The following is an 18,539-nucleotide window of genomic DNA, read 5'->3' on the forward strand; positions in this document are numbered from 1 at the left end:
ATTGATGAACTTATTAATTTTTCAAATATTTTATATCAAAATTAGAATTTACGATAACCATCAAACACTATCAAAGAATGAGCCCAAATTTACTGAATAGATATGATGTAAATCTATTAGGTTGGTGCAAAAGTAATTGCAGTTTTTGCAATTATTAACCTTTTAAACCGCAATTACTTTTGCACCAACCTAATATTTTGAGAGAGTAAGTATATAAATGTTTACTATAGGAAAGAGAGTGAGAGTAAAAATCTAGCAGGATATATACCTGGGTTGCAGCAGGGGCTATCCCCAGGTGGACATGATTACAGGAATGTCATGTCCTTTTGCTCATCTGTATGTACTAAGGTTGTTTCTACTAAACTTGATTTGAATGGTAATAAGAATGGAAAAAGGAAAAAAAGAAACAAACTACAAATGAAACTTTAAAAGTGACATATTGTTGGACTTTAGCCATTCCAATGAGTTCCCTGCTGCAGGACATTTTGGATCTATGTAATCCTCTGTTTTTGGGAATTCACACTGCACCTAGATTGACCGGGAGAAGTTATGTGCAATGAAATAAAAATAAAAGTTAAAAATAGATTGGAGAGGGAAAACATCAGCAAACTTGGCAAACTAAATCTCCGAAAATTCCCTCCAACATAAAAGCAATAAGAAAACTGGCAAAAAAATGGTCAGAATTAACATTTTCAAAACTCTATATTAAACAAAAATGTACAGCAATACAGGTAGTCTTTACTCAAGGACAACAATGGGATCTCAGTAAGAACAACAAGGTTTGTGATGTTTTCACTTATTTTGTTCCTATTTCCTACTCTCTAACCCCACAGTAGCTTTGAAAGCAAACAGTTCTCAATCTAGGTGAAAACCAGGAGCATGGCAGCTAATGAAGGGACCATAATGCTCTATGACTGTATTGGAGATCCTTCCACATCTCAATGTCAGAGCATGGTCATTATTTGGCTTATCTGGTAGTTCCCTGGAATACTCCATTCATAAGGCTATCTTTATTTCACTTGGCTTGCACCTTACCCAGTGAAAAGCTTTTAGTCTGGGGTGTTTGTTAAAAATATTAGAGGCAATTGATTAACTTTGTGGCTATGTGATGGAGAGCATGACAGTGTGGAAAATAACAGGCTAACCAAAAAGCTTCAAAGGAAAAGCTGAAGAATGAGATGCCTATAGGGGCTTTGCAAAGTTCTGTCATATTGTTGGGACTCTAGAAGGTGAAATGCATATGTAAGGATGTGTGCATGCCCAGGGCTGTGCATGTGCCCAGGAAAGCCTGAAAAGGCTGCCCTTCGGTGTGAGTTGCTGTGGGCTGCCACAGGCTGTTGTGCTGCCAGGAGCTGCCAATGGCCAGTGTGAGTGGGCGGTGGCCAGCGTGAGAGGCTGTGGGCTGCTGTGTGCGGCTGTGGGCTGCTGTGTGCTGCCCTGTGCTGCCATTAACAGCTGGTGACCAGCGTGAGTGGCTAGTGGGCAGCGTGAGCAGCCGTGGGCTGCTGTGTGTTGCCGTGTGCTGCCATGAGTGGCCGGTGGCCAGTGTGAGTTACCGGCAGCCATCATGAGCAGCTGGCCACCAGCGAGAGCTGCCATGAGCTGCTGTGAGCAGCTGACTGACAACTGGTGACTGACTACCTCAGCCGGGGAGAGCACAAGACTCATAATACCAGCATGGGCCAGGGAGCTGTGTCCTACACAACTAGGCTGAGAAACAACGACTTGAATCGGAGTGAGGGGGGAGGCGAAGGAAGGGGGGAATAAAAAAGGCTGACCTTGAGGTTCTGCACCAGCAAGAAGTGAAAGCTAAGACAGAGTTGTCAACTGCCTGGCTGAGTGTTCAGGTGGGCCTCAACACACACACACACACACACACACACACACACACACACACACAGCCCATTGGCAAAGACTGGGAAACATACTGAAAACCTCTCTCCAATTATCAGCTGACAACTAAGCTAACTGAACAGAGATTTTTGAGGCCACATATGATAAAGAAAACAAACATTACACAATTAGGACAGAAAATATACTAAATAAACAAAACACAAAATGCAACAACAACAAACTCTGGCGAGGGAAGATAATCCCTCTGATTTCCAGAGTTGCCAAAATATATTTGGGTTATTATTTGGCCTCTGCTATCATCAAACAGGGTGAACATCACTGTATGGACATCAAGGCCTTCTTCTGCAATTGTTAAAACAGTGGAATTTCTGAGCCAGAAAATATTTACTTTTTTGAAGAATTAATAAATTATATGGTTCAAAACCCAAAGAGTACAAAGAGGCCCGGTGAAAAGTTTGACTCCTACCCTGTCCCCAACTCTTCTAGTCCCTCCTCCACCAGGTAACCACAATCCTGAAATCTTGGTTATCTTTCCAGATATCTTGTAAAGCACAAACAAGCCTTATTTATCTTCTTTACTCCTTTTCATTTTACTCAGCTAGTGGTACTTTTATATGCTTTGTTCTGCATCTTGCCTGCTTAACTTAATATATCTTAGACATCTTCCTAGAACTGTACATAAAAAGTGTCCTTGTTCACTTTTAAGGCTGCTTAATTTCATTTGATAAGTGTATCACAATTTAGTCTCCTACTGATGGACATGTATGGTATTTCCAATAGTTTACTATTCAAACAATGTTTCATTTGATAACTTTGCACATATTATTTCACATGTGTGCAATATACCTGTTGGGGCAATTTCTAGAAGTGGGCTTGCTGAGTCTGAGGCGATATGTACTTGTAATTTGATCAGCACTGTATAAGCTCCTGTTTTCCCATAGCCTGGCCAAGGGTCTGTTAGATCTGGAATCTAGCCATCCCATAGGTGAAAATTTGTACTTTATTTTGCATTTATCTTGTGTGCGAAATTGAGAATCTTTTCAGAAATTTAAGAGCTACTTGTGTTTTCTATCAACATCCTTTGACGGATGGCATGCATTTCTTAAAATTACTCAAGCTGCAAATTTCTCCAAATGTTTCCTCATGAGAAACCTTTAGACATGGACTTTCCGAGTCAGAGTTTGAACTTCTTAATTAAAAAGTATCTATATGTTGCCAACTGACTTTCCAGGAGGGAGACCCCATTAATGCTCCCTCCACAACTCAGCCCCGGCCCGTCTCCCTTCATCATCATCGGCTAAAGGTCGCATAGGTGGAAAAGTGACACCTGAGCGTTGTTGAAGCTGGAACCTCCAGTTACCGCTGGGGAGGCTGGCCTGTCGGGGGAGGAGCCGGCTCCGCCCCATCACGCAGGCCGCCCCGCCCCCGGCCCCCGCTGCGTGCCCTAGCGTAGCTCGTTACGTGGCTCCTGGGGCGGTGCGCGGAAGCGGTTTACGTTGCTCCTGGCCCGGGCGTTGGCTTTGTCTACTCGCGGATGACTTCCGCCAAATGAAGCACCCAGTGGCATGGTGGCTGGGGCCTAGGAGGGCGCAGAAGAGACCCGCACGCCGTCCCCAGTTGCACTAGGCCGCCCGGCCCCGGCACTCAGAGGCAGCTCGGTTGCTAGGCAGCGCGTCTGGGCGCGGGAGGAGGGGCGGGCGATGGACCAGTACTGCATCTTGGGCCGCATTGGGGAGGGCGCGCACGGCATCGTCTTCAAGGCGAAGCACGTGGAGGTGAGCCGGCCCGCGTGGGCCGCCCAGGTCTTCCTCCTTGGGTACCGTTCATTTCTGTCTGTGAGATGTATCCGTTTTCCAAACCCAGGCGTGGGTCTTCCTGGCGTGTGTTCATCCCTTTAACCCCTTATAGAGGGAGGTCGTCCAGGTTGCGGCCAGCTGCCCACCACCAGCAATGATACAGTAGGCATCCCGCGAGTGTCCCCTACAGGCGTGGGGTGGATGCTCCTGAGCTGTTTGACCAGCCCTGCGACTGCTGGGTCCCAGGCTGGCGGTGATTTCCCTCCAGGAGGGGGTTGAACGGAGGCGCTTTCCACCCCCATGGTGTCCTCAGGCCTCTGCGTCCCACCCAGATGGCACATTTCTCGTCCTGTCGCCCCTTTCCCAACCGGGGGTGGGGTGGCAGTGCCTGCATACTGTCCCTCACAGACTGGAGAGATCGTTGCCCTCAAGAAGGTGGCTCTGCGGAGGCTGGAGGACGGCATCCCCAACCAGGCGCTGCGGGAGATCAAGGCCCTGCAGGAGATGGAGGACAATCAGTATGTGAGTGGGGCTTGGGGTCCTGGGACGCCTTTTCCTGCCCTCCTCCACTCACTCCCATTCTGGGGAGGTCCACACCCACTCTGTCCCCCATCTGCTTCCTCAGCCCTCATTTCCTTTCTTAGCCACTTATTCACCCAATTATTTCATTCCTCAGTCATTCACTCTCTTGTTCACCCACTTCTTTGTGTCCTCATTGATTGATTGATTGATTGATTCATTCATTCAGTAACTTATGACTTCTCAAAATGTTTAGCAATTTCTAATGGTAATGATAACTGCCACCTATTGAGCTGCTGTTAGGTTCTGCAGGCAGCGTTAAGTTAAGTGCTTTCCGTACATTGTCCCTCTGAGTTTGCTCCATTACTCTGCAAGGCAGGTTTCAGGATCTCCCTCTGTCAGGCCAGGGGATCAGGCTCAGCCACCGGCTCACAGGGGCTCAGCTTGTCCGTGGGGGCTTTCGCCCAGGTCTGATGGAGGAGTCAAAATGTTTTAACCTTGAGGCTTCCTGTAAGCCCTATCCTGTGCTGGGCACTGGCAACACTGAGAGGAACTGGCCTTCATCCAGCTGTTGAGAACTTAGGTGTGGTAGGGGAGAAGGACAGAAGCTACAGGGCCCAGCTGGTGTGGTTTGTGCTGTGACAGAGCTGAGAGGGGCTGTGGGCACATGAGGAGGGATGACTTACACCCCAGCTTCATTCTCTTCGTGGTTCATTCTCTTGTCCTCGGGGTCTTGTGCTTGCTGTCCCCCTGCCCAGAGCTCCTTCCTCGCTCCCTGCATAACTGACACCACCCCATCTGTTCTCTTCTGTCCTCATTAGAACCTAGACGTACCCCATAGGTTTGTTCACTCATTTGTCCATATCAGGAGTACAGAATGTGCTTAACTTCCTGGGGAGTAATAAGGTTGGGTCGACCTTGGGTGGGTGATTCGTTCTTTTATCTCTGGATATGTCCATGGTATATTGGGGGACAGAGGCACGTTATAGAACTGTTGGTGTCATCTGGTTTTGTATGAAAATATGATACGAGTATATATGTGATATGTGTGTGTGTGTGTGTGTATGTGTGTGTGTGTCTGTTGTAAAGTCTGGTGGAATGTAGGTGGTAGGGTTTTTCCTTTTTTTAAAATAATTTTTTAAAATTATTTAAATGTCTGAATGTCTGTGTCTGTTTTGATCTGTGTATTATCTGAATGTCTGTGTCTGTTTTGATCTGTGAAATGAGTGTATACTACTCTCAAAATCAGAAAAACAGCAATAAGGCCATTATTGGTTTTTGAGGAAAGTAGAAGGGTTTATTGACAGCCTGTACATTGCGGAGGTGGAGGACCCACAAGGCTAGTGACTAGGTCCCACCTCCTGTGGGTGAGCAGGCCTGAAGGGTCTATCTTTAAAGAAACCTTTAGATTTCACACTGACCCAGGCCACCATCACCTCTCACCAGAACAACTATGGCAGCCTCCCCTTGCTTCCCTCACCCCACAGTCAAAAAACATAGATAAAGTTGTTCATTCCCCAGCTTGAAAAGCCCTAGCGGCCTCTGTTCATACCAAGAGCATTGTTACCATCTGCTCCTGCCCTCTTCCAGCTCCTCTTTTTGTTCATTCAACACAACTTCTTAAGTATTTCTTCTGTGACAAGCCCTGTCTAGGCTCTGGGAACACAGAACAGAGCAGGCGGCCTTCCCCTAAATGACCCAACATGTCCCTCCAGCCTCCTTCCTGTTCTTGCCTTGGGGTCTTGTGCTTGCTGTCCCCCTGCCCGGAGCTCCTTCCAAGCTCCCTGCATAACTGATACCACCCCATCTGTTCTCTTCTGTCCTCATTACTACCTGGACCTACCCTATAGGTTTGTTCACGCATTTGTCAGTCGTCTGTCCTCTGTGCTGTGAGCTCCATAAGGTCCTGAAGGACCCACCAGCCCTTGCACTTGCTCACTGCTGTGCAGCCCGACCCCTGTGGCCCCATGGTCCCTCAGGAAGTACATACGATGTGTCTCCAGCTGTCCCAGTGCTGGGGAGCTGTGAGAGAAGGCCAGTGCCTTCTCTCAGTGTTGTGGAGGAAACAAGAGGAGACTTGGGCTTCTGTGTGTGTGTGTGTCCAGGTGATTTTCCAGTTTGTGGGCTGGGTGGGGGACCAGACACTGTCCTAAGTGGCCTCCCTTAAACCTTTTCCCTGAGTGTGTGTGGAGTGTTGGAGTGGGGACCCGCCTTCTCTCTCGAGAGGCGAGCAACAAGAGGGAACCAGCTCCTTGGTCCTGAGCTCAGATCTCATGTCACCTCCTCTGCTTGCCTTGTCCTCTGCCTGGGCCAGGGCTGGGAGTCCCAGAGAGTCTGAGTCATATGAGTCGGGAGCTGACAGGATGCCCTACCTGCAGGTGGTGCAGCTGAAGGCCGTGTTCCCACATGGGGCAGGCTTCGTGCTGGCCTTCGAGTTCATGCTGTCAGATCTAGCCGAGGTGGTACGCCACGCCCAGAGGCCGCTGGCTCAGGCGCAAGTTAAGAGCTACCTGCAGATGCTGCTTAAAGGTGTTGCTTTCTGCCATGCCAACAACATCGTGCATCGGGTCAGTCCCAGCGCTGGCGGGGCAGGGCCTGGGGACCCGCTGGGCTAGGGGTGGGCCAGCCCTTGAAAAACACATGGTCATTCGGTGTGTGGGGTGGAAGGGGTGGGACAGAGTAAGTGTCGGAGTGTGGTACTGCAGGGTTTGGGACCTGGGCTGACCCAGCTGTTCAGCCTTCCAAGTGATGCTGTCCCAAGGTCCTTTGGGGGCTCTGGAGGAACTGACACCTCCTTTGGTGCCCTTAGGACCTGAAACCGGCCAACCTGCTCATCAGTGCCTCGGGCCAGCTCAAGATAGCAGATTTTGGCCTGGCCCGGGTCTTTTCCCCAGATGGCAGCCGCCTCTACACACACCAGGTGGCCACCAGGTAGGGAGGGCTGGCTCCCAAGCAAAACCTTGTAGCGGACAGGCCCCAACCTTCCCACTGGGGAAGAGATGCTTCTGGACCTTCTGTCCAGACATTGCTCATGAGGCTGGTATGGGGGGCTGAGGTGACCTGGGTAAGCCTCCTGTCAGACCAGTGAGCTGCCTGTGACCGCCTGCCCTCCTCTCACAGGTGGTACCGAGCCCCTGAGCTCCTGTACGGTGCCCGCCAGTATGACCAGGGCGTCGACCTGTGGTAAGGGGGAATGTGGGTCATGGAGTCACCTCTTCCTCCTGGGTATTGGGGTCTAAATTTTGGGGGTTTCCTCCTGTGAGCTGTAGGTTGCCTTGGGGTGTCTTCCCCAGTTAGGGTATCTCTGAAGAGTTTGGGATCAGTCTTTCTCTGACATTTTTGAGCTGGGTGGGGGTTGGGTGGGATCAGAGTGGTTGTCCCAGTGGGAAGCTTCTGGGCTGGAGTGAGGGTGGTGGTCTGAGGCGGGAGTTGGGTGGGGGGAGTCTACGTTGCTATGCAGGGGTTATAACCCAGGATGCAAAGTCCCGGAGCTATCCAGGGTCCTGGGTCCCTGGATATGACGGCTCTGAGCCTTTATTTGGGGTAGGATGGTTTGTACATGCTTAAGAATTTGAGATTTGGGGGCTGTTTTGGAGGTCTGGCCAATGTGAGGAGGTGGCTGTGTGTCCCAGAGTGTGAGGCTCTAAGAATTCTCAGTATTGTTGAGGGGCTGCTGTGTGTTCCAGAGTTGAGGCCTGAGAGATTCTTGGAAAGGGGGTTTGTGCTCTGTGTTCTAGGCTTGAAGTCTTTGATTGTTTGGGGGTTGTATTCTTGGCTATGAAGCTTCTAGGCTACTTTGTGGGTGCCTTGACCCCAGTGTGAGGTGGGTGCTGATATGAGGAGACCTGTGTCCCCAGTGGGGAGTGATGGAGCTGGTGTGGGGAGATCCATGTCCATGTGTAGTCTGTGAGCTGTTTGGGTTTTTGTATCTGCAGGGCTGTGGGCTGCATCCTGGGGGAGCTGTTGATTGGATCCCCGCTTTTCCCCGGGGAGAATGACATCGAACAGCTTTGCTGCGTGCTTCGCATCTTGGGCACCCCTAGTCCTCAAGTCTGGCCGGTTTGCAGGGGCCCATGGTGGGGAGGGGTGGGGGCTGGTGTCCTCCATTTCCCCCAACAGCTGGCGGCTCCCCTCTCTTGTACCTTCTCTCATGAAGGTGCCTCCCTGAAATCCCAGACCACTGTCCTGGTCCAGCTTGGGGACTCCTCCTCCCCCATCATGCTGGAGGCAGGAGGGCTGTGTCCTGTCCCCTGTCCCTTCCTGCCTGCTCCTAGCACACTGCAGTTGTCACCAAGCTGGGGATGAAGCAGTTGACCGAGAGGGTAGGGGCATGAAGGACTGAAGGATGGAGTGAGTGTGCAGACAGGAGTGATGGGATGATAGCAGGGCACATGGATGGGGGAGCAGCCAGTAAGCATGAACAGGTGGGCAACAGAGCGAGGACTGACAACAGAGGGAGGTGGCAGGCTGCTGGTCCTGAGGCACCCCCTTCTCCTCAGGAGATCACAGAGCTGCCCGACTACAACAAGATCTCCTTCAAGGAGCAGGCACCTGTGCCCTTGGGGGAGGTGCTGCCCGACGCATCTCCCCAGGCCTTGGACCTACTGGGGCGGTTTCTCCTTTACCCCCCACGCCAGCGCATTTCAGCCTCCCAGGTAGGGTGACCCCCCGGTGTCCTGATCTCCTCTCTCATATCCATGTGTCCCAGGACGTTGAGGTCACTTAGAACTTGTGGTGGAGGAAGAGGAGCCAGTATGCCTGTCCTGAGCAGGCCCCAGAGGGGCACAGGTGGGAAGGGGTAGCCTGTTAGAAGGGCATGCTGACCGGCAGAAGAGCACACCGCCAGTTACTGGTGACTTGCTCTTTAATCCCTTCATTCATTCAGGAAGTATTTACTCAGCGTTGGCATGTGCTGGGCACTCTCCTGGGCCCTGGCTCAGTGAACAAGCCGAGGAAGCCTCTTCCCCATGAGGTCTCCACCCTGTGGTGAGCAGGGCAGCCAGGCTATGAGAGTTGGCAGCTTCCTGGAGGAGGGCAGGTTTAGGCACGGGAGGTATTTCCCCAAGAGAGACAATGAGCAGAGGCCTGGAGAGGAGGACTCAGGAGGGTGGGGTGTGGCAGGGCAGGAGGGGAGGACCATGGGCTGATGGCCTCTGTCAGGTGTACAATCCTCCTCTCCCCGCCTGGGGTACTAGCAGTGTGTGTTTATGCACACATCTGGTGACCAGCCATGTCCAGGGCCTTTCAGACCATACTGAGGCTAGCTGACCACTTCTCAGCCCCCTGCTGCTGCCCCCAGTCTAAGCCACCGCCACACTCCTACTGCCTCCCAGAGTCTGCTCTTCCTGCCCATCCAGTGTCTCCTCCACCTGGCAGAGAGTGTGATTGCGTCCAGGCCTGCCAGCACACCCTCCTCTGCAGGGCCCTCCTGTGGCTCCCTCAGAGGACAGGCCCAGGTCCTAGTGGCCCACAGGTATCACACACTCAGGGCTATGTCCTGTACCTCGGGGCCCAGGGCCCCCTCCATGTCCTGGGGTCTGTGTACTTCTGTCCCTGGACCTCACTCACCCACCTGTCCTGTCTCTGCTCAAGTGCCACCTCCCAGGGGGCCTCCTCTCACCACTCTTCAGACCGGCCATCTCTCCAGCACTAGTCATCTGACACTGACTGTCTTACCTCTTTACCTTGTTTATTGTCCCCCACCCCAGGCTTTGGGGAAGGTTCTGTTCACCGCTGCGTCCCCAGTCCCTGGAGCAGTACTCAGACAGTCAGCACTCAGAGATGTGAGTCAGCTGAGTGGATAAGCAAATGGAGGAATGAGCCTCTGCAGGGCAGTGCTCAGTCTCCCCATCAGGGAAGCGAGCTGAGGCTGGGATGGGGAGGTGACTGGTTTCCTTCCGCTGTCCTTTGCCACCCTCAGGCCCTCTTGCACCAGTACTTCTTCACAGCTCCCTTGCCTGCCCATCCTTCGGAGCTGCCGATTCCCCAGCGCCCAGGGGGACCGGCTCCCAAGGCGCACCCAGGACCCCCCCACATCCATGACTTCCACGTGGACCGACCTCTCGAGGAGTCACTGCTGAACCCGGAGCTTATTCGACCCTTCATCCCAGAGGGCTAAGCCGTGAGGCCCGGCCCCACCAGCCTGTCCCCCAGGGCCATTCGGGCCTCTTGTTCCTCTGCTTCAGGAACCTCCCACGACCTCCCCATGGCCACCCTAGGCTCACTCCATACCTGGTCCTGTCCCAGGCAGGCGATGAGAATGTCCAGCCCCAACAGCGCAGGAGACCGTGACTGTGCCTTTGGCCTCCTATCTGTGTGCTGCTGACGTACCAAGTGAGCAGTGAGTCCGCTGCTGTGCCCGCCGTAGTGCTGCTTCCTGGTCAGGGAGGGTCCTGGTAGAGCCATCTGTGGGGCCATAGAGTAGGATGTCCTCATGTCGAAACCCAACTGGGAAGGGAGCTTTGGTTTGCTTTTGTTCTCAGAGACATTAAACAATAATTCAGTTTTGAGATTTATTATAAAACCCCAAGTAGCTCTACCTGGTGTCTGCCTCTCTTCCATTCCTAGCAAGGGAAGTGGCGTCATCTGGCCCTCACTTCTTTGTGGTCACTGGGAAAGTGGCCCCATTCATGGCTACTCTAGTATTAGGGGCTTCATATGATGGAGCTCCCATTTGGAGTTGAGGTGGCAAAAGTCAAGGCCCAGGGATGGCTCAGGTTGCAGACTTAACACCTCAGGAGAAGGGTGAGCCAGGACCAGATGTGCCACCTCCTTACACAGAGATACCGAGCAAATAAGGAGACAGGCATTCCTGGAACTCATTTGTAAATCCCAATAAAATTCCATCTGGCTCTTGTTTTTCTTATTTAATAATTTGATAAGGTGAATGTAAAATATACATGGAAATAAAAGGGTTGAGAGGAGGAAGTGGCAGAAACAGAAGCGAAGAAGAGAAAAATGATGAAAGGACTTAAACCCTATCAGATACCAAGACATATCATAAGGCTGTAATAATTGAGACAGTGGTGTTGGTTCGGGAATAGATAAAAACAGACTAGAGAAATTTATTCATAGTAATCTTTATTCTTAAAAGACTTGTTTTATGCTCTATGTGGATAAACTTCTGTAAGCACTGAGGGCAGAGGTGACTAACATTGCCACAGTCACTGCTTTTAGAGGGAATATAAAACAGTAAACTCTAGTTGTTGCTTTCAGGGAAAAGTCTGACTGTCTCAGGTCTTGAAAGATGTTTTCGGGATCTGGCCTCTGCCTGTTTCTCCAGCCACATCTGTAAGCTGCAGTCTAGCTCAATTTGTGGTAGCTCTCACTTCCACATACATGGGAGCCTGTACCCACACCCTTGACCACTGACTCTCAACCAACCCTACTCACATAAGACCCTAAACTTTACCCCATCCTGACCTTGACCTTCCCCCTCACCTTAAGGCTTACACTGAACCTGACCCTTACTCATCACCCTGACGCTGACATACATATTCACCCTCACCCAATTCTTTGCCAGACCCTTACCCACCCATACATGACCTTGATTTTGGCATTGCCCTCACCCTCACCATAATTCTGACTCCACTTAACCTAGAACTTAACCTTGTCCATGAACTTGGTCATCATCACCTTCACCTTAACCCTCTGACATTCATACTGTGATGCTCATCGTGACCCTGATCCCAATGCTGACCATTAACATGGCTGTCACACTCATCCTGATCTTGACTTACACTTGATAATGAGAATTTGTCACACTGGTCATGACCCAGAACACTAGCATAAATCAGACTCTACCCTCAGTCTGATTCTCACTCTCAACTTCACTCTGCCCCTAGACTGAATCCTTACCCTAACAAGGACCCTCATACTGACCCACCCTGACCCTGAACTTGATTTGAGCCTCACCTTCAATTACACCATATACTCAAGCTGAAACTAGTCTGTACCCCCAACCTGACCATGACCCAGACCTCAATTTCACCCTGATTTTGGTCCACATTCTAATACTTTGAGCAGAACCTGAACTCACACTAGGCTTGTCATCGATTCACCCTAATCCCATCATGACCTTGAACCTGACCTGAAATCAAACTTCACATTGACATTAACCTTCATCATTATGGTGATTCTTATCCTCAGCTTGGTCATAGCCCACATCTTGACCCATCCTTGACCTTGACTATAAACCTAACTCTGACCTTCTGCTGTAGGTGGAATAAGGCCTGCCCCTAAAGATGTTCATGTTCTACCCTATGAATAAAGGAGTTTGTGGATGTGATTAAGGGTACAAACCTTGAAATGGAAAGAATATCCAGGTGGGTGTGCGTTCAAGAGAGAGAGAGAGGTATGGGGAGAGGTCTTAACTCTTTCCAGCAGCAATAGAAAACGACCTTCACCTTGACTTTTAATTGACCTTGACAATGAACATCCTGCTCACTCTAAGCTGAAAACTGACTTGAACGTGACACTGACTCTATCCTCACATTGATCTGGACCCTGAACCTGAACCTGGCCCTAATCCTGAACATCAACGTCACCCTGACCTTGACTCTGAATCCTACACAGAATTGGACATTCACTGTCAACCTGCGTCCAACTCTCAATTTACCTCACCTGACAATAACCATCCTGACCTTCATATTTTCTTATCCTCTAATGGATCCTCAGCGTGACCTTGATCCTGACTGTCACACTGATCTTGAGTTTGATCATGTACATAACTTTGGCCTAAAATTTCCCATACACTGATTTTAACCTTGAATCAAATTCTGGCACTGACCATGACACTGACCTCTCTCTCATACAGGCCTTTACTTAACCTGATGCAGAATTTTACCCTGAACTGGACACTCACCCTCACTCTAACTCTGACCCTTATCATCCTATCCCTGACCTTACCCTCATCCTGACTGCGACTCTGACTTGCTATGACCTTGAACTTGATCATGACTCTCACTCTTACATTAACTGATCTGAACTTGGCCAGGACCAAGTCCAGAGTGTGGTCCAGGGTCAGGGCCCAAGGCTAGGGTGGGGGCCAGGTTAGGGACCATGGTGAGAGAGACACCAGGTTTAGTTAGGACCAGGGCCAGCCAATATAAGAGGGAGGCTGAGGGTTAGGGCCACGGCAAAGTTCAAGGTGAGGGTGAGTGTCAGGATCAGGGTTAAGTGAGGGTAGGGGTGAATGACATGCTAGCAAGGACTAGGGTGATGATCGGGACGAGGCTGAGAAGAGGGTCAGAGTCAGGGCGAAGGCCAGGCAGGAGCCAGGTGAGAGGTCCAAGTCAAAGGCATGTATATTTGGCAAGGGTGAGGTCAAGGAGCAAGCCAGCACCACCGCAAGGGCACAGGGGGTGCCAGTGTTAGAATAAGATCAGGGCGACGGTGAATGTCAGTATGAGGAGATGGGCGAGTGTTAGGACAAGGGTCAGGACAAAGGCGAGGTCCAAGGGTAAAGTCAGAAGCAAACCAAAGGCTACGGAGAAGCCGGGTTGGTGAGCTATCGCATGAGGCTTCAGCTCGGCAAGCGGTGCGGATGCGCGGCGCGCTGGGCGGGGATTGGTTGAACCGGGTCTAAACGTAGCAGGCTGGGCGGGTTTTGCCTGCGGGGAGGAAGCGCGTTGGGCTAGGTGGGGATTGACCTGCGGGGCGGAAGTACGGGGGTTGGGCGGGGTTTGGAGGCTTGAGGGGCGGAGGGGCGGCGGGCTGGCCGGAGTTTCGCCTGCGGGGCGGAAGCGCTGCGAAGGCGTGGCGGAGCTGGGGCGGCGGACGAGATGGAACCGCAGCTGGGTCTGCACGAACTGTTGCACGTCTTCTCCTTCCTAGAGGCCCGAGACCTGCTCTGCGCCGCCCAGGTGGACAAGGTAGCGCGCCCAGGAGGGAGGCAAGGCTAGGTTCATGGTTACTGGTTGTCCAAAGCCGGCCCTTTGCCCTGGGCCCCATTTTCCCCATCTGGGAGGGGGCGTTCGACGGCCCTGAATCCGTGATCAGCAGAGGGCGCTCTTGGCCCTCGGGGTGATGACCTCGGAGGCCTCTGGAGGTGTCTCTCTGAAAGCCCCCTGACACTCCGCGTCTGGAGCGCCCGCGCGCTTGGTCTGCGGCAGGCCCTTGAATCAAGCGCCCAGCCATCAAGGTTCACCCCTGAGATCGGTTTTCTTTCTCCTCCCACTTCTGGAATTTCTCTCGCGGCCCTTCCCCGGAAAGTCACACCGACAACCCCCTTGAGCGGCGACCTCCTCCTCCGGACTCAGGGATGTACCCTCCCAGTGGCTGGCATCTTCGTCCTTTATGTGCTAAGTGCCCATTGAGTGCCTTAGTGTCATCTGCGCATCATCCCTTGTTGCGCTGAGCTCTTCCTAGGACTCAGAACAACTGTAACTAAACGGTCGTTTGTAGGGTGCATTTGTTTAATGTCTGCTTTTCCTAGACTCAATCCTAAGAACAAGGATGTAGTCTTTTATATCACTGTGTCTCTAGCACCCTGTGTATGGCTTGTCATTTAGTGTAATTTCAGTAAATATTTGTTGATTAAATGAATTTCTTTACTTTCAAAATTCTTTGTTATATAATTTTACAAAAAGATTAATAAACAGATCCTTACCTGAATTCTGTAATTATAATTTTTAAATGTGTCAAGTAAAATACTGGGTTTTCATCCGCATTTTTAATAGTAAGGAAGGTATTCAGTGAATGTGTTGTCCAAGATCACCCAGGTAGTCCAGAGCAGGGTTGGAATTGGATCCTTGGTTTTCACAGCAGCAGACTAGGGATAGCACAGGGACAGAGTTTGAAAGGGAGGTGACTTATACCTTTTGATGTCACCAGCTTCTCCAGGTTTTAGTTTCCCTGTTAGGTGAAATGAAGTCAGTTAATTCCAGTGTCACCATGTATAATTAAGGCCAGAATCTAACAGAGGGATCCTTAAATGTGGGTAGCATTTATTTTGCAGGTTGTATTACGTATTATAATTCTATATGTGGTAAACAAGATTTCAGTTGGGTTTTGAACTGGGAACTATACAAAAAGGAAATAAATTTCCTCGCCTGGTTTGATTTTGCAAAATGTCATTCAGAAACGTTACGTTTGTACCAGTCAAAAGGACTTCTTACGGGATGAGAAACTTTGATCTAGAAGGTGAGCGAGGGCTGTGGAAGTGAGAGCCTGGGCTCAGAGAGGATGGTCCTTTGGTCTGCCAGAGCCTGGAGAGCCATGTTTCTGGGATGGGACCCTCAGTGGGGCTGGGCCACAGAATGCTCCAGGGTGGTTTCCATTGAAGCTATGTAGGCTCCAGAATCCAGAGTAGCCCAGGTGGAGAGGCCAGGAAGTTCTAGGTTGCAGGTGTGGGCCTTCCAGAGACCACCTGAACCTCTTCCAAATACTTCAGAAGGCAGTTTGTAGAGCAGGGCTGGCACAGTGCCCTCTCCCTCCCTCCCCCCACCCCCGCCCCGCAGCTGTTCCGTTCCTCCATCTTGTCATCTCTAGGACTTAATTTACTCCATTGTAGCAGCCTTCTTATGTAGCCTGTTGCTCAGCCCTCATTTCCAGTCCTCACAGCAGCCAGAGTGATTTTCCTAACCACAGTTTGACCCACCACTCCTCCATTTGCAATTTTCAAGTAGCTTTTCACTGTTTTTCCCATTACAAACTTCTGGAAATTGGTGTAAGCCAGTCTCCAGCTCCTTTCCTAGAACCTTATTTTCTAAGTAAGGCAAATTACTCACCATCTTTCTCACCTTTCTGAATCTGCTGAGGCGGTTCTGTCTCTCCCTGGAACACTTCAGCCAGTCTCTTAGGGTACAATGACCCATCCTTTGGGACTTGATCAGCAATCAGCCAAGGGACCCCATTAAGTTGGTCATTCTCTCCTTCCTCACTCATTTAGTGATTTTTATTTATCTGAATATGTCTCTAATTCCGCAGGGTAAGTTTTCTTGAATGTAGGCACTGGGTCTAATTTACCTTTCTGTCCTCTCCACAGGGCCTGGCAGGCTAGGTACTAATTTCATATTGACTCTCTTCTCTCCCCTCTTGTTCCAGGTCTGGAATGAGGTTTCAAGGACCAAGGAATTGTGGAGGTGAGTAAAGGAAGAGCCAAATGTTGTCAGAAGACTGTCCTGCAAAGGAGAGATCGGTGCATGGATAGGTTTTTTGAGAACTCACTGTGTTTCTGGCTCTGTTGAGTACACAAGAAGGGACAATCCACAGCCCCTACCACCAGGAAACTGTTCCCTGGTTGGGAGCATAAGACTGTTTGTTTTGTAATAGTGTATTGAAACATAAGAGATTTTATTAATCAAATGGGAGGTTGATATAAGGCAGAGGTACCAAACTTAGGGGCAGAAATGTACGGCTAATGATCGCAACTGGCTGACGGAAGACAAATCAACAGTCAAATAAACCACTTTTATTTTACTTCAACTCTGATGTAACAGCCTAGCTATATAAAAGCATGTATGGTATAGGAACTTAAAAAATAAAACTCAAAAAATTAAAGTTGAAAATAAATACTTTAATCATTAAATCATTGAATTTTTCTTTCCTATTCATTTCTCGTTTGGAACCTGACATCTTTTCTTTTGCCCCAAGATGTGTCAGATCTTCTGCCTCTTGTGGAATATAGGACAGATTATAGCTTTGACTGTCAACTAGGAGCTATACTTAGAGTTTTTGTCACTCATGATGGAAAACAGCTGTTCACACATGAAGGTTCTTCCAAACATAGAGGGAATCTTTGCTTGATGGTTTTTATTTTTAGGATAACTGCATTAAGGTATTTTAGAATTGCGGAATGCCAATCTTGCCATATTTAGTTTTCAGTATCATATAGCATTGTTGTATTTGTTGCTTTTCTTTCACTTTTTATTGCTAATATTAGAAAAATGTCAATCTCTTTAGTCACTTTTGAAGTAAGAGAACTTTTATTGGATTTCAGTCTGTATGTATCTCAACAATTTGGGGAATATACTTTAGATATAACATTTAGTTCCGGAAATTGATTTATCTGTAGGTAAATGGACAAGGTTACGTCTTGCCAAATGTGACTCTCAAAGACATTGTGTTACTAGGAATAAATGAATTGACTTATGCATTGGTGTGAGTATTTGTGGAAGCCTTTGCAGAGCAACGTTCACCTGTTAAAATGGGTAGGATGCCAACTCTAAACCCTAGTCTTTGTTCTCATCTTTGCTGATAAACTGGAACAGGAATTTCCATTTGAGTGACATGAGTAAGTATATTTCTGTCAGCACACAGCCTGGCACGTACGTGGTCAGTGAGTGTACAGGCTATGGTGGATAGAGACTCCTTGTTGTATTTGTTTGGGCCATGGGCTGTTAGCTAGTTATTTCCCACCTGACCTCGTTCTCCCCTGTGAGACGTGAGTGCTGGACTCAAGCCCTGCGATGCCACATCAGCTCTGGTGACTGGAAATACTGAAAGCCTCTGTCCATAAAGCCTCCCTCATTCTCCCCCAGCCAGATGTCCACTCGTGCTCACGTCTTGTGGCACCATAGCTGCCCCATGTGAAACTTAGCATTTCTCCCCTTAATTTTAGTTTTTTCTTATCCTTCTAACTACCAGCTGAGAGTGCCCCTAGGGCACGAGCCATGTCTCACTCACTTTCATGCCCACAGAGTAGGTGGGGATTTAGTATTCTCTACAGTGTGGATGAGCTGATGTTTTGTCCTCAACAATCTTATGAGAGTAGTCACAAGTTAAGGATGCAGACTCTTGGAAAATGGTGGATTAACGATCCCTGAAATTTTTTTCCATAAAAGTAATGAAGAAACTGACACATTGTCAAAATCAACTTTTATAGAACTCTGGAAATTAACCAGAGACTTGCAGTAGTCTGGGAAGTGTTTATTCAAGGAAAAATGGCTTAAGCTCAGTAAAGACAGCAAGCTTTTATTTGCTCCATTCCTGTAACCGCCCTCCAGCTTTGTGTTAGCCTTGAATATCAACTGCTCACAATCACAGTAAAACCAGAAGCCTGACAGTCACTGAGGGGGAAGAATGTGATTAGAGAGTCTTCAGAGTGTCATTACCAGAGAATTGTCATTATTTGACCTATCTGGTGTTTCTTGGAAGACCCCACATACTGGTTCTCTTCATTTTGCCTGACGGAGTTCACCCAGTGTGAAAAGCCTTTACCTTGGGACATTTGTCAAAATAATTACAGATAGTTGGTTAACTTTGTGGCTTTCAGAGCTGATGGATGGCAGTTACAGAAACAATAGTCTAACCAAAACACTTAAAAAGCTGGGAATCTGATGTCCTTAGGGGTTTTGGAAAGCTCTGACATACTTCTAGAAATCTAAAAGGCCACGAGTACATGAAGGGCTTTGTGCGAACTCAGGAAAT

General features: G+C 49.4%; 1 protein-coding gene across 11 annotated transcripts in view; it reads left to right on the plus strand.

Annotated features, from left to right (window-relative positions):
- The first annotated feature begins 3,298 nt into the window (after positions 1-3,298).
- CDK20 (cyclin dependent kinase 20) overlaps positions 3,299-18,539 on the plus strand; it is a 45,659-nt gene continuing 30,418 nt past the window's right edge. For 3 of the 11 annotated variants that reach the window (XM_074330229.1, XM_019721195.2, XM_019721187.2), the window contains exons 1-8: positions 3,302-3,629; positions 4,059-4,172; positions 6,548-6,736; positions 6,979-7,100; positions 7,290-7,352; positions 8,105-8,228; positions 8,669-8,824; positions 16,215-16,252. In XM_074330229.1, coding sequence (XP_074186330.1) covers positions 3,555-3,629; positions 4,059-4,172; positions 6,548-6,736; positions 6,979-7,100; positions 7,290-7,352; positions 8,105-8,228; positions 8,669-8,824; positions 16,215-16,252 — 881 coding nt within the window. In that variant the 5' untranslated portion in view covers positions 3,302-3,554. Of the gene's footprint in view, positions 3,630-4,058; positions 4,173-6,547; positions 6,737-6,978; positions 7,101-7,289; positions 7,353-8,104; positions 8,229-8,668; positions 8,825-9,877; positions 9,953-10,089; positions 11,021-16,214; positions 16,253-18,539 lie in introns of those variants that run through there. The other 8 variants (XR_012495652.1, XM_019721226.2, XM_019721234.2 and 5 more) reach the window with 7 other exon arrangements.

The sequence above is a fragment of the Rhinolophus sinicus genome, linkage group LG04 (assembly GCF_036562045.2).
Source record: "Rhinolophus sinicus isolate RSC01 linkage group LG04, ASM3656204v1, whole genome shotgun sequence".
NCBI lineage: Eukaryota > Metazoa > Chordata > Mammalia > Chiroptera > Rhinolophidae > Rhinolophus > Rhinolophus sinicus.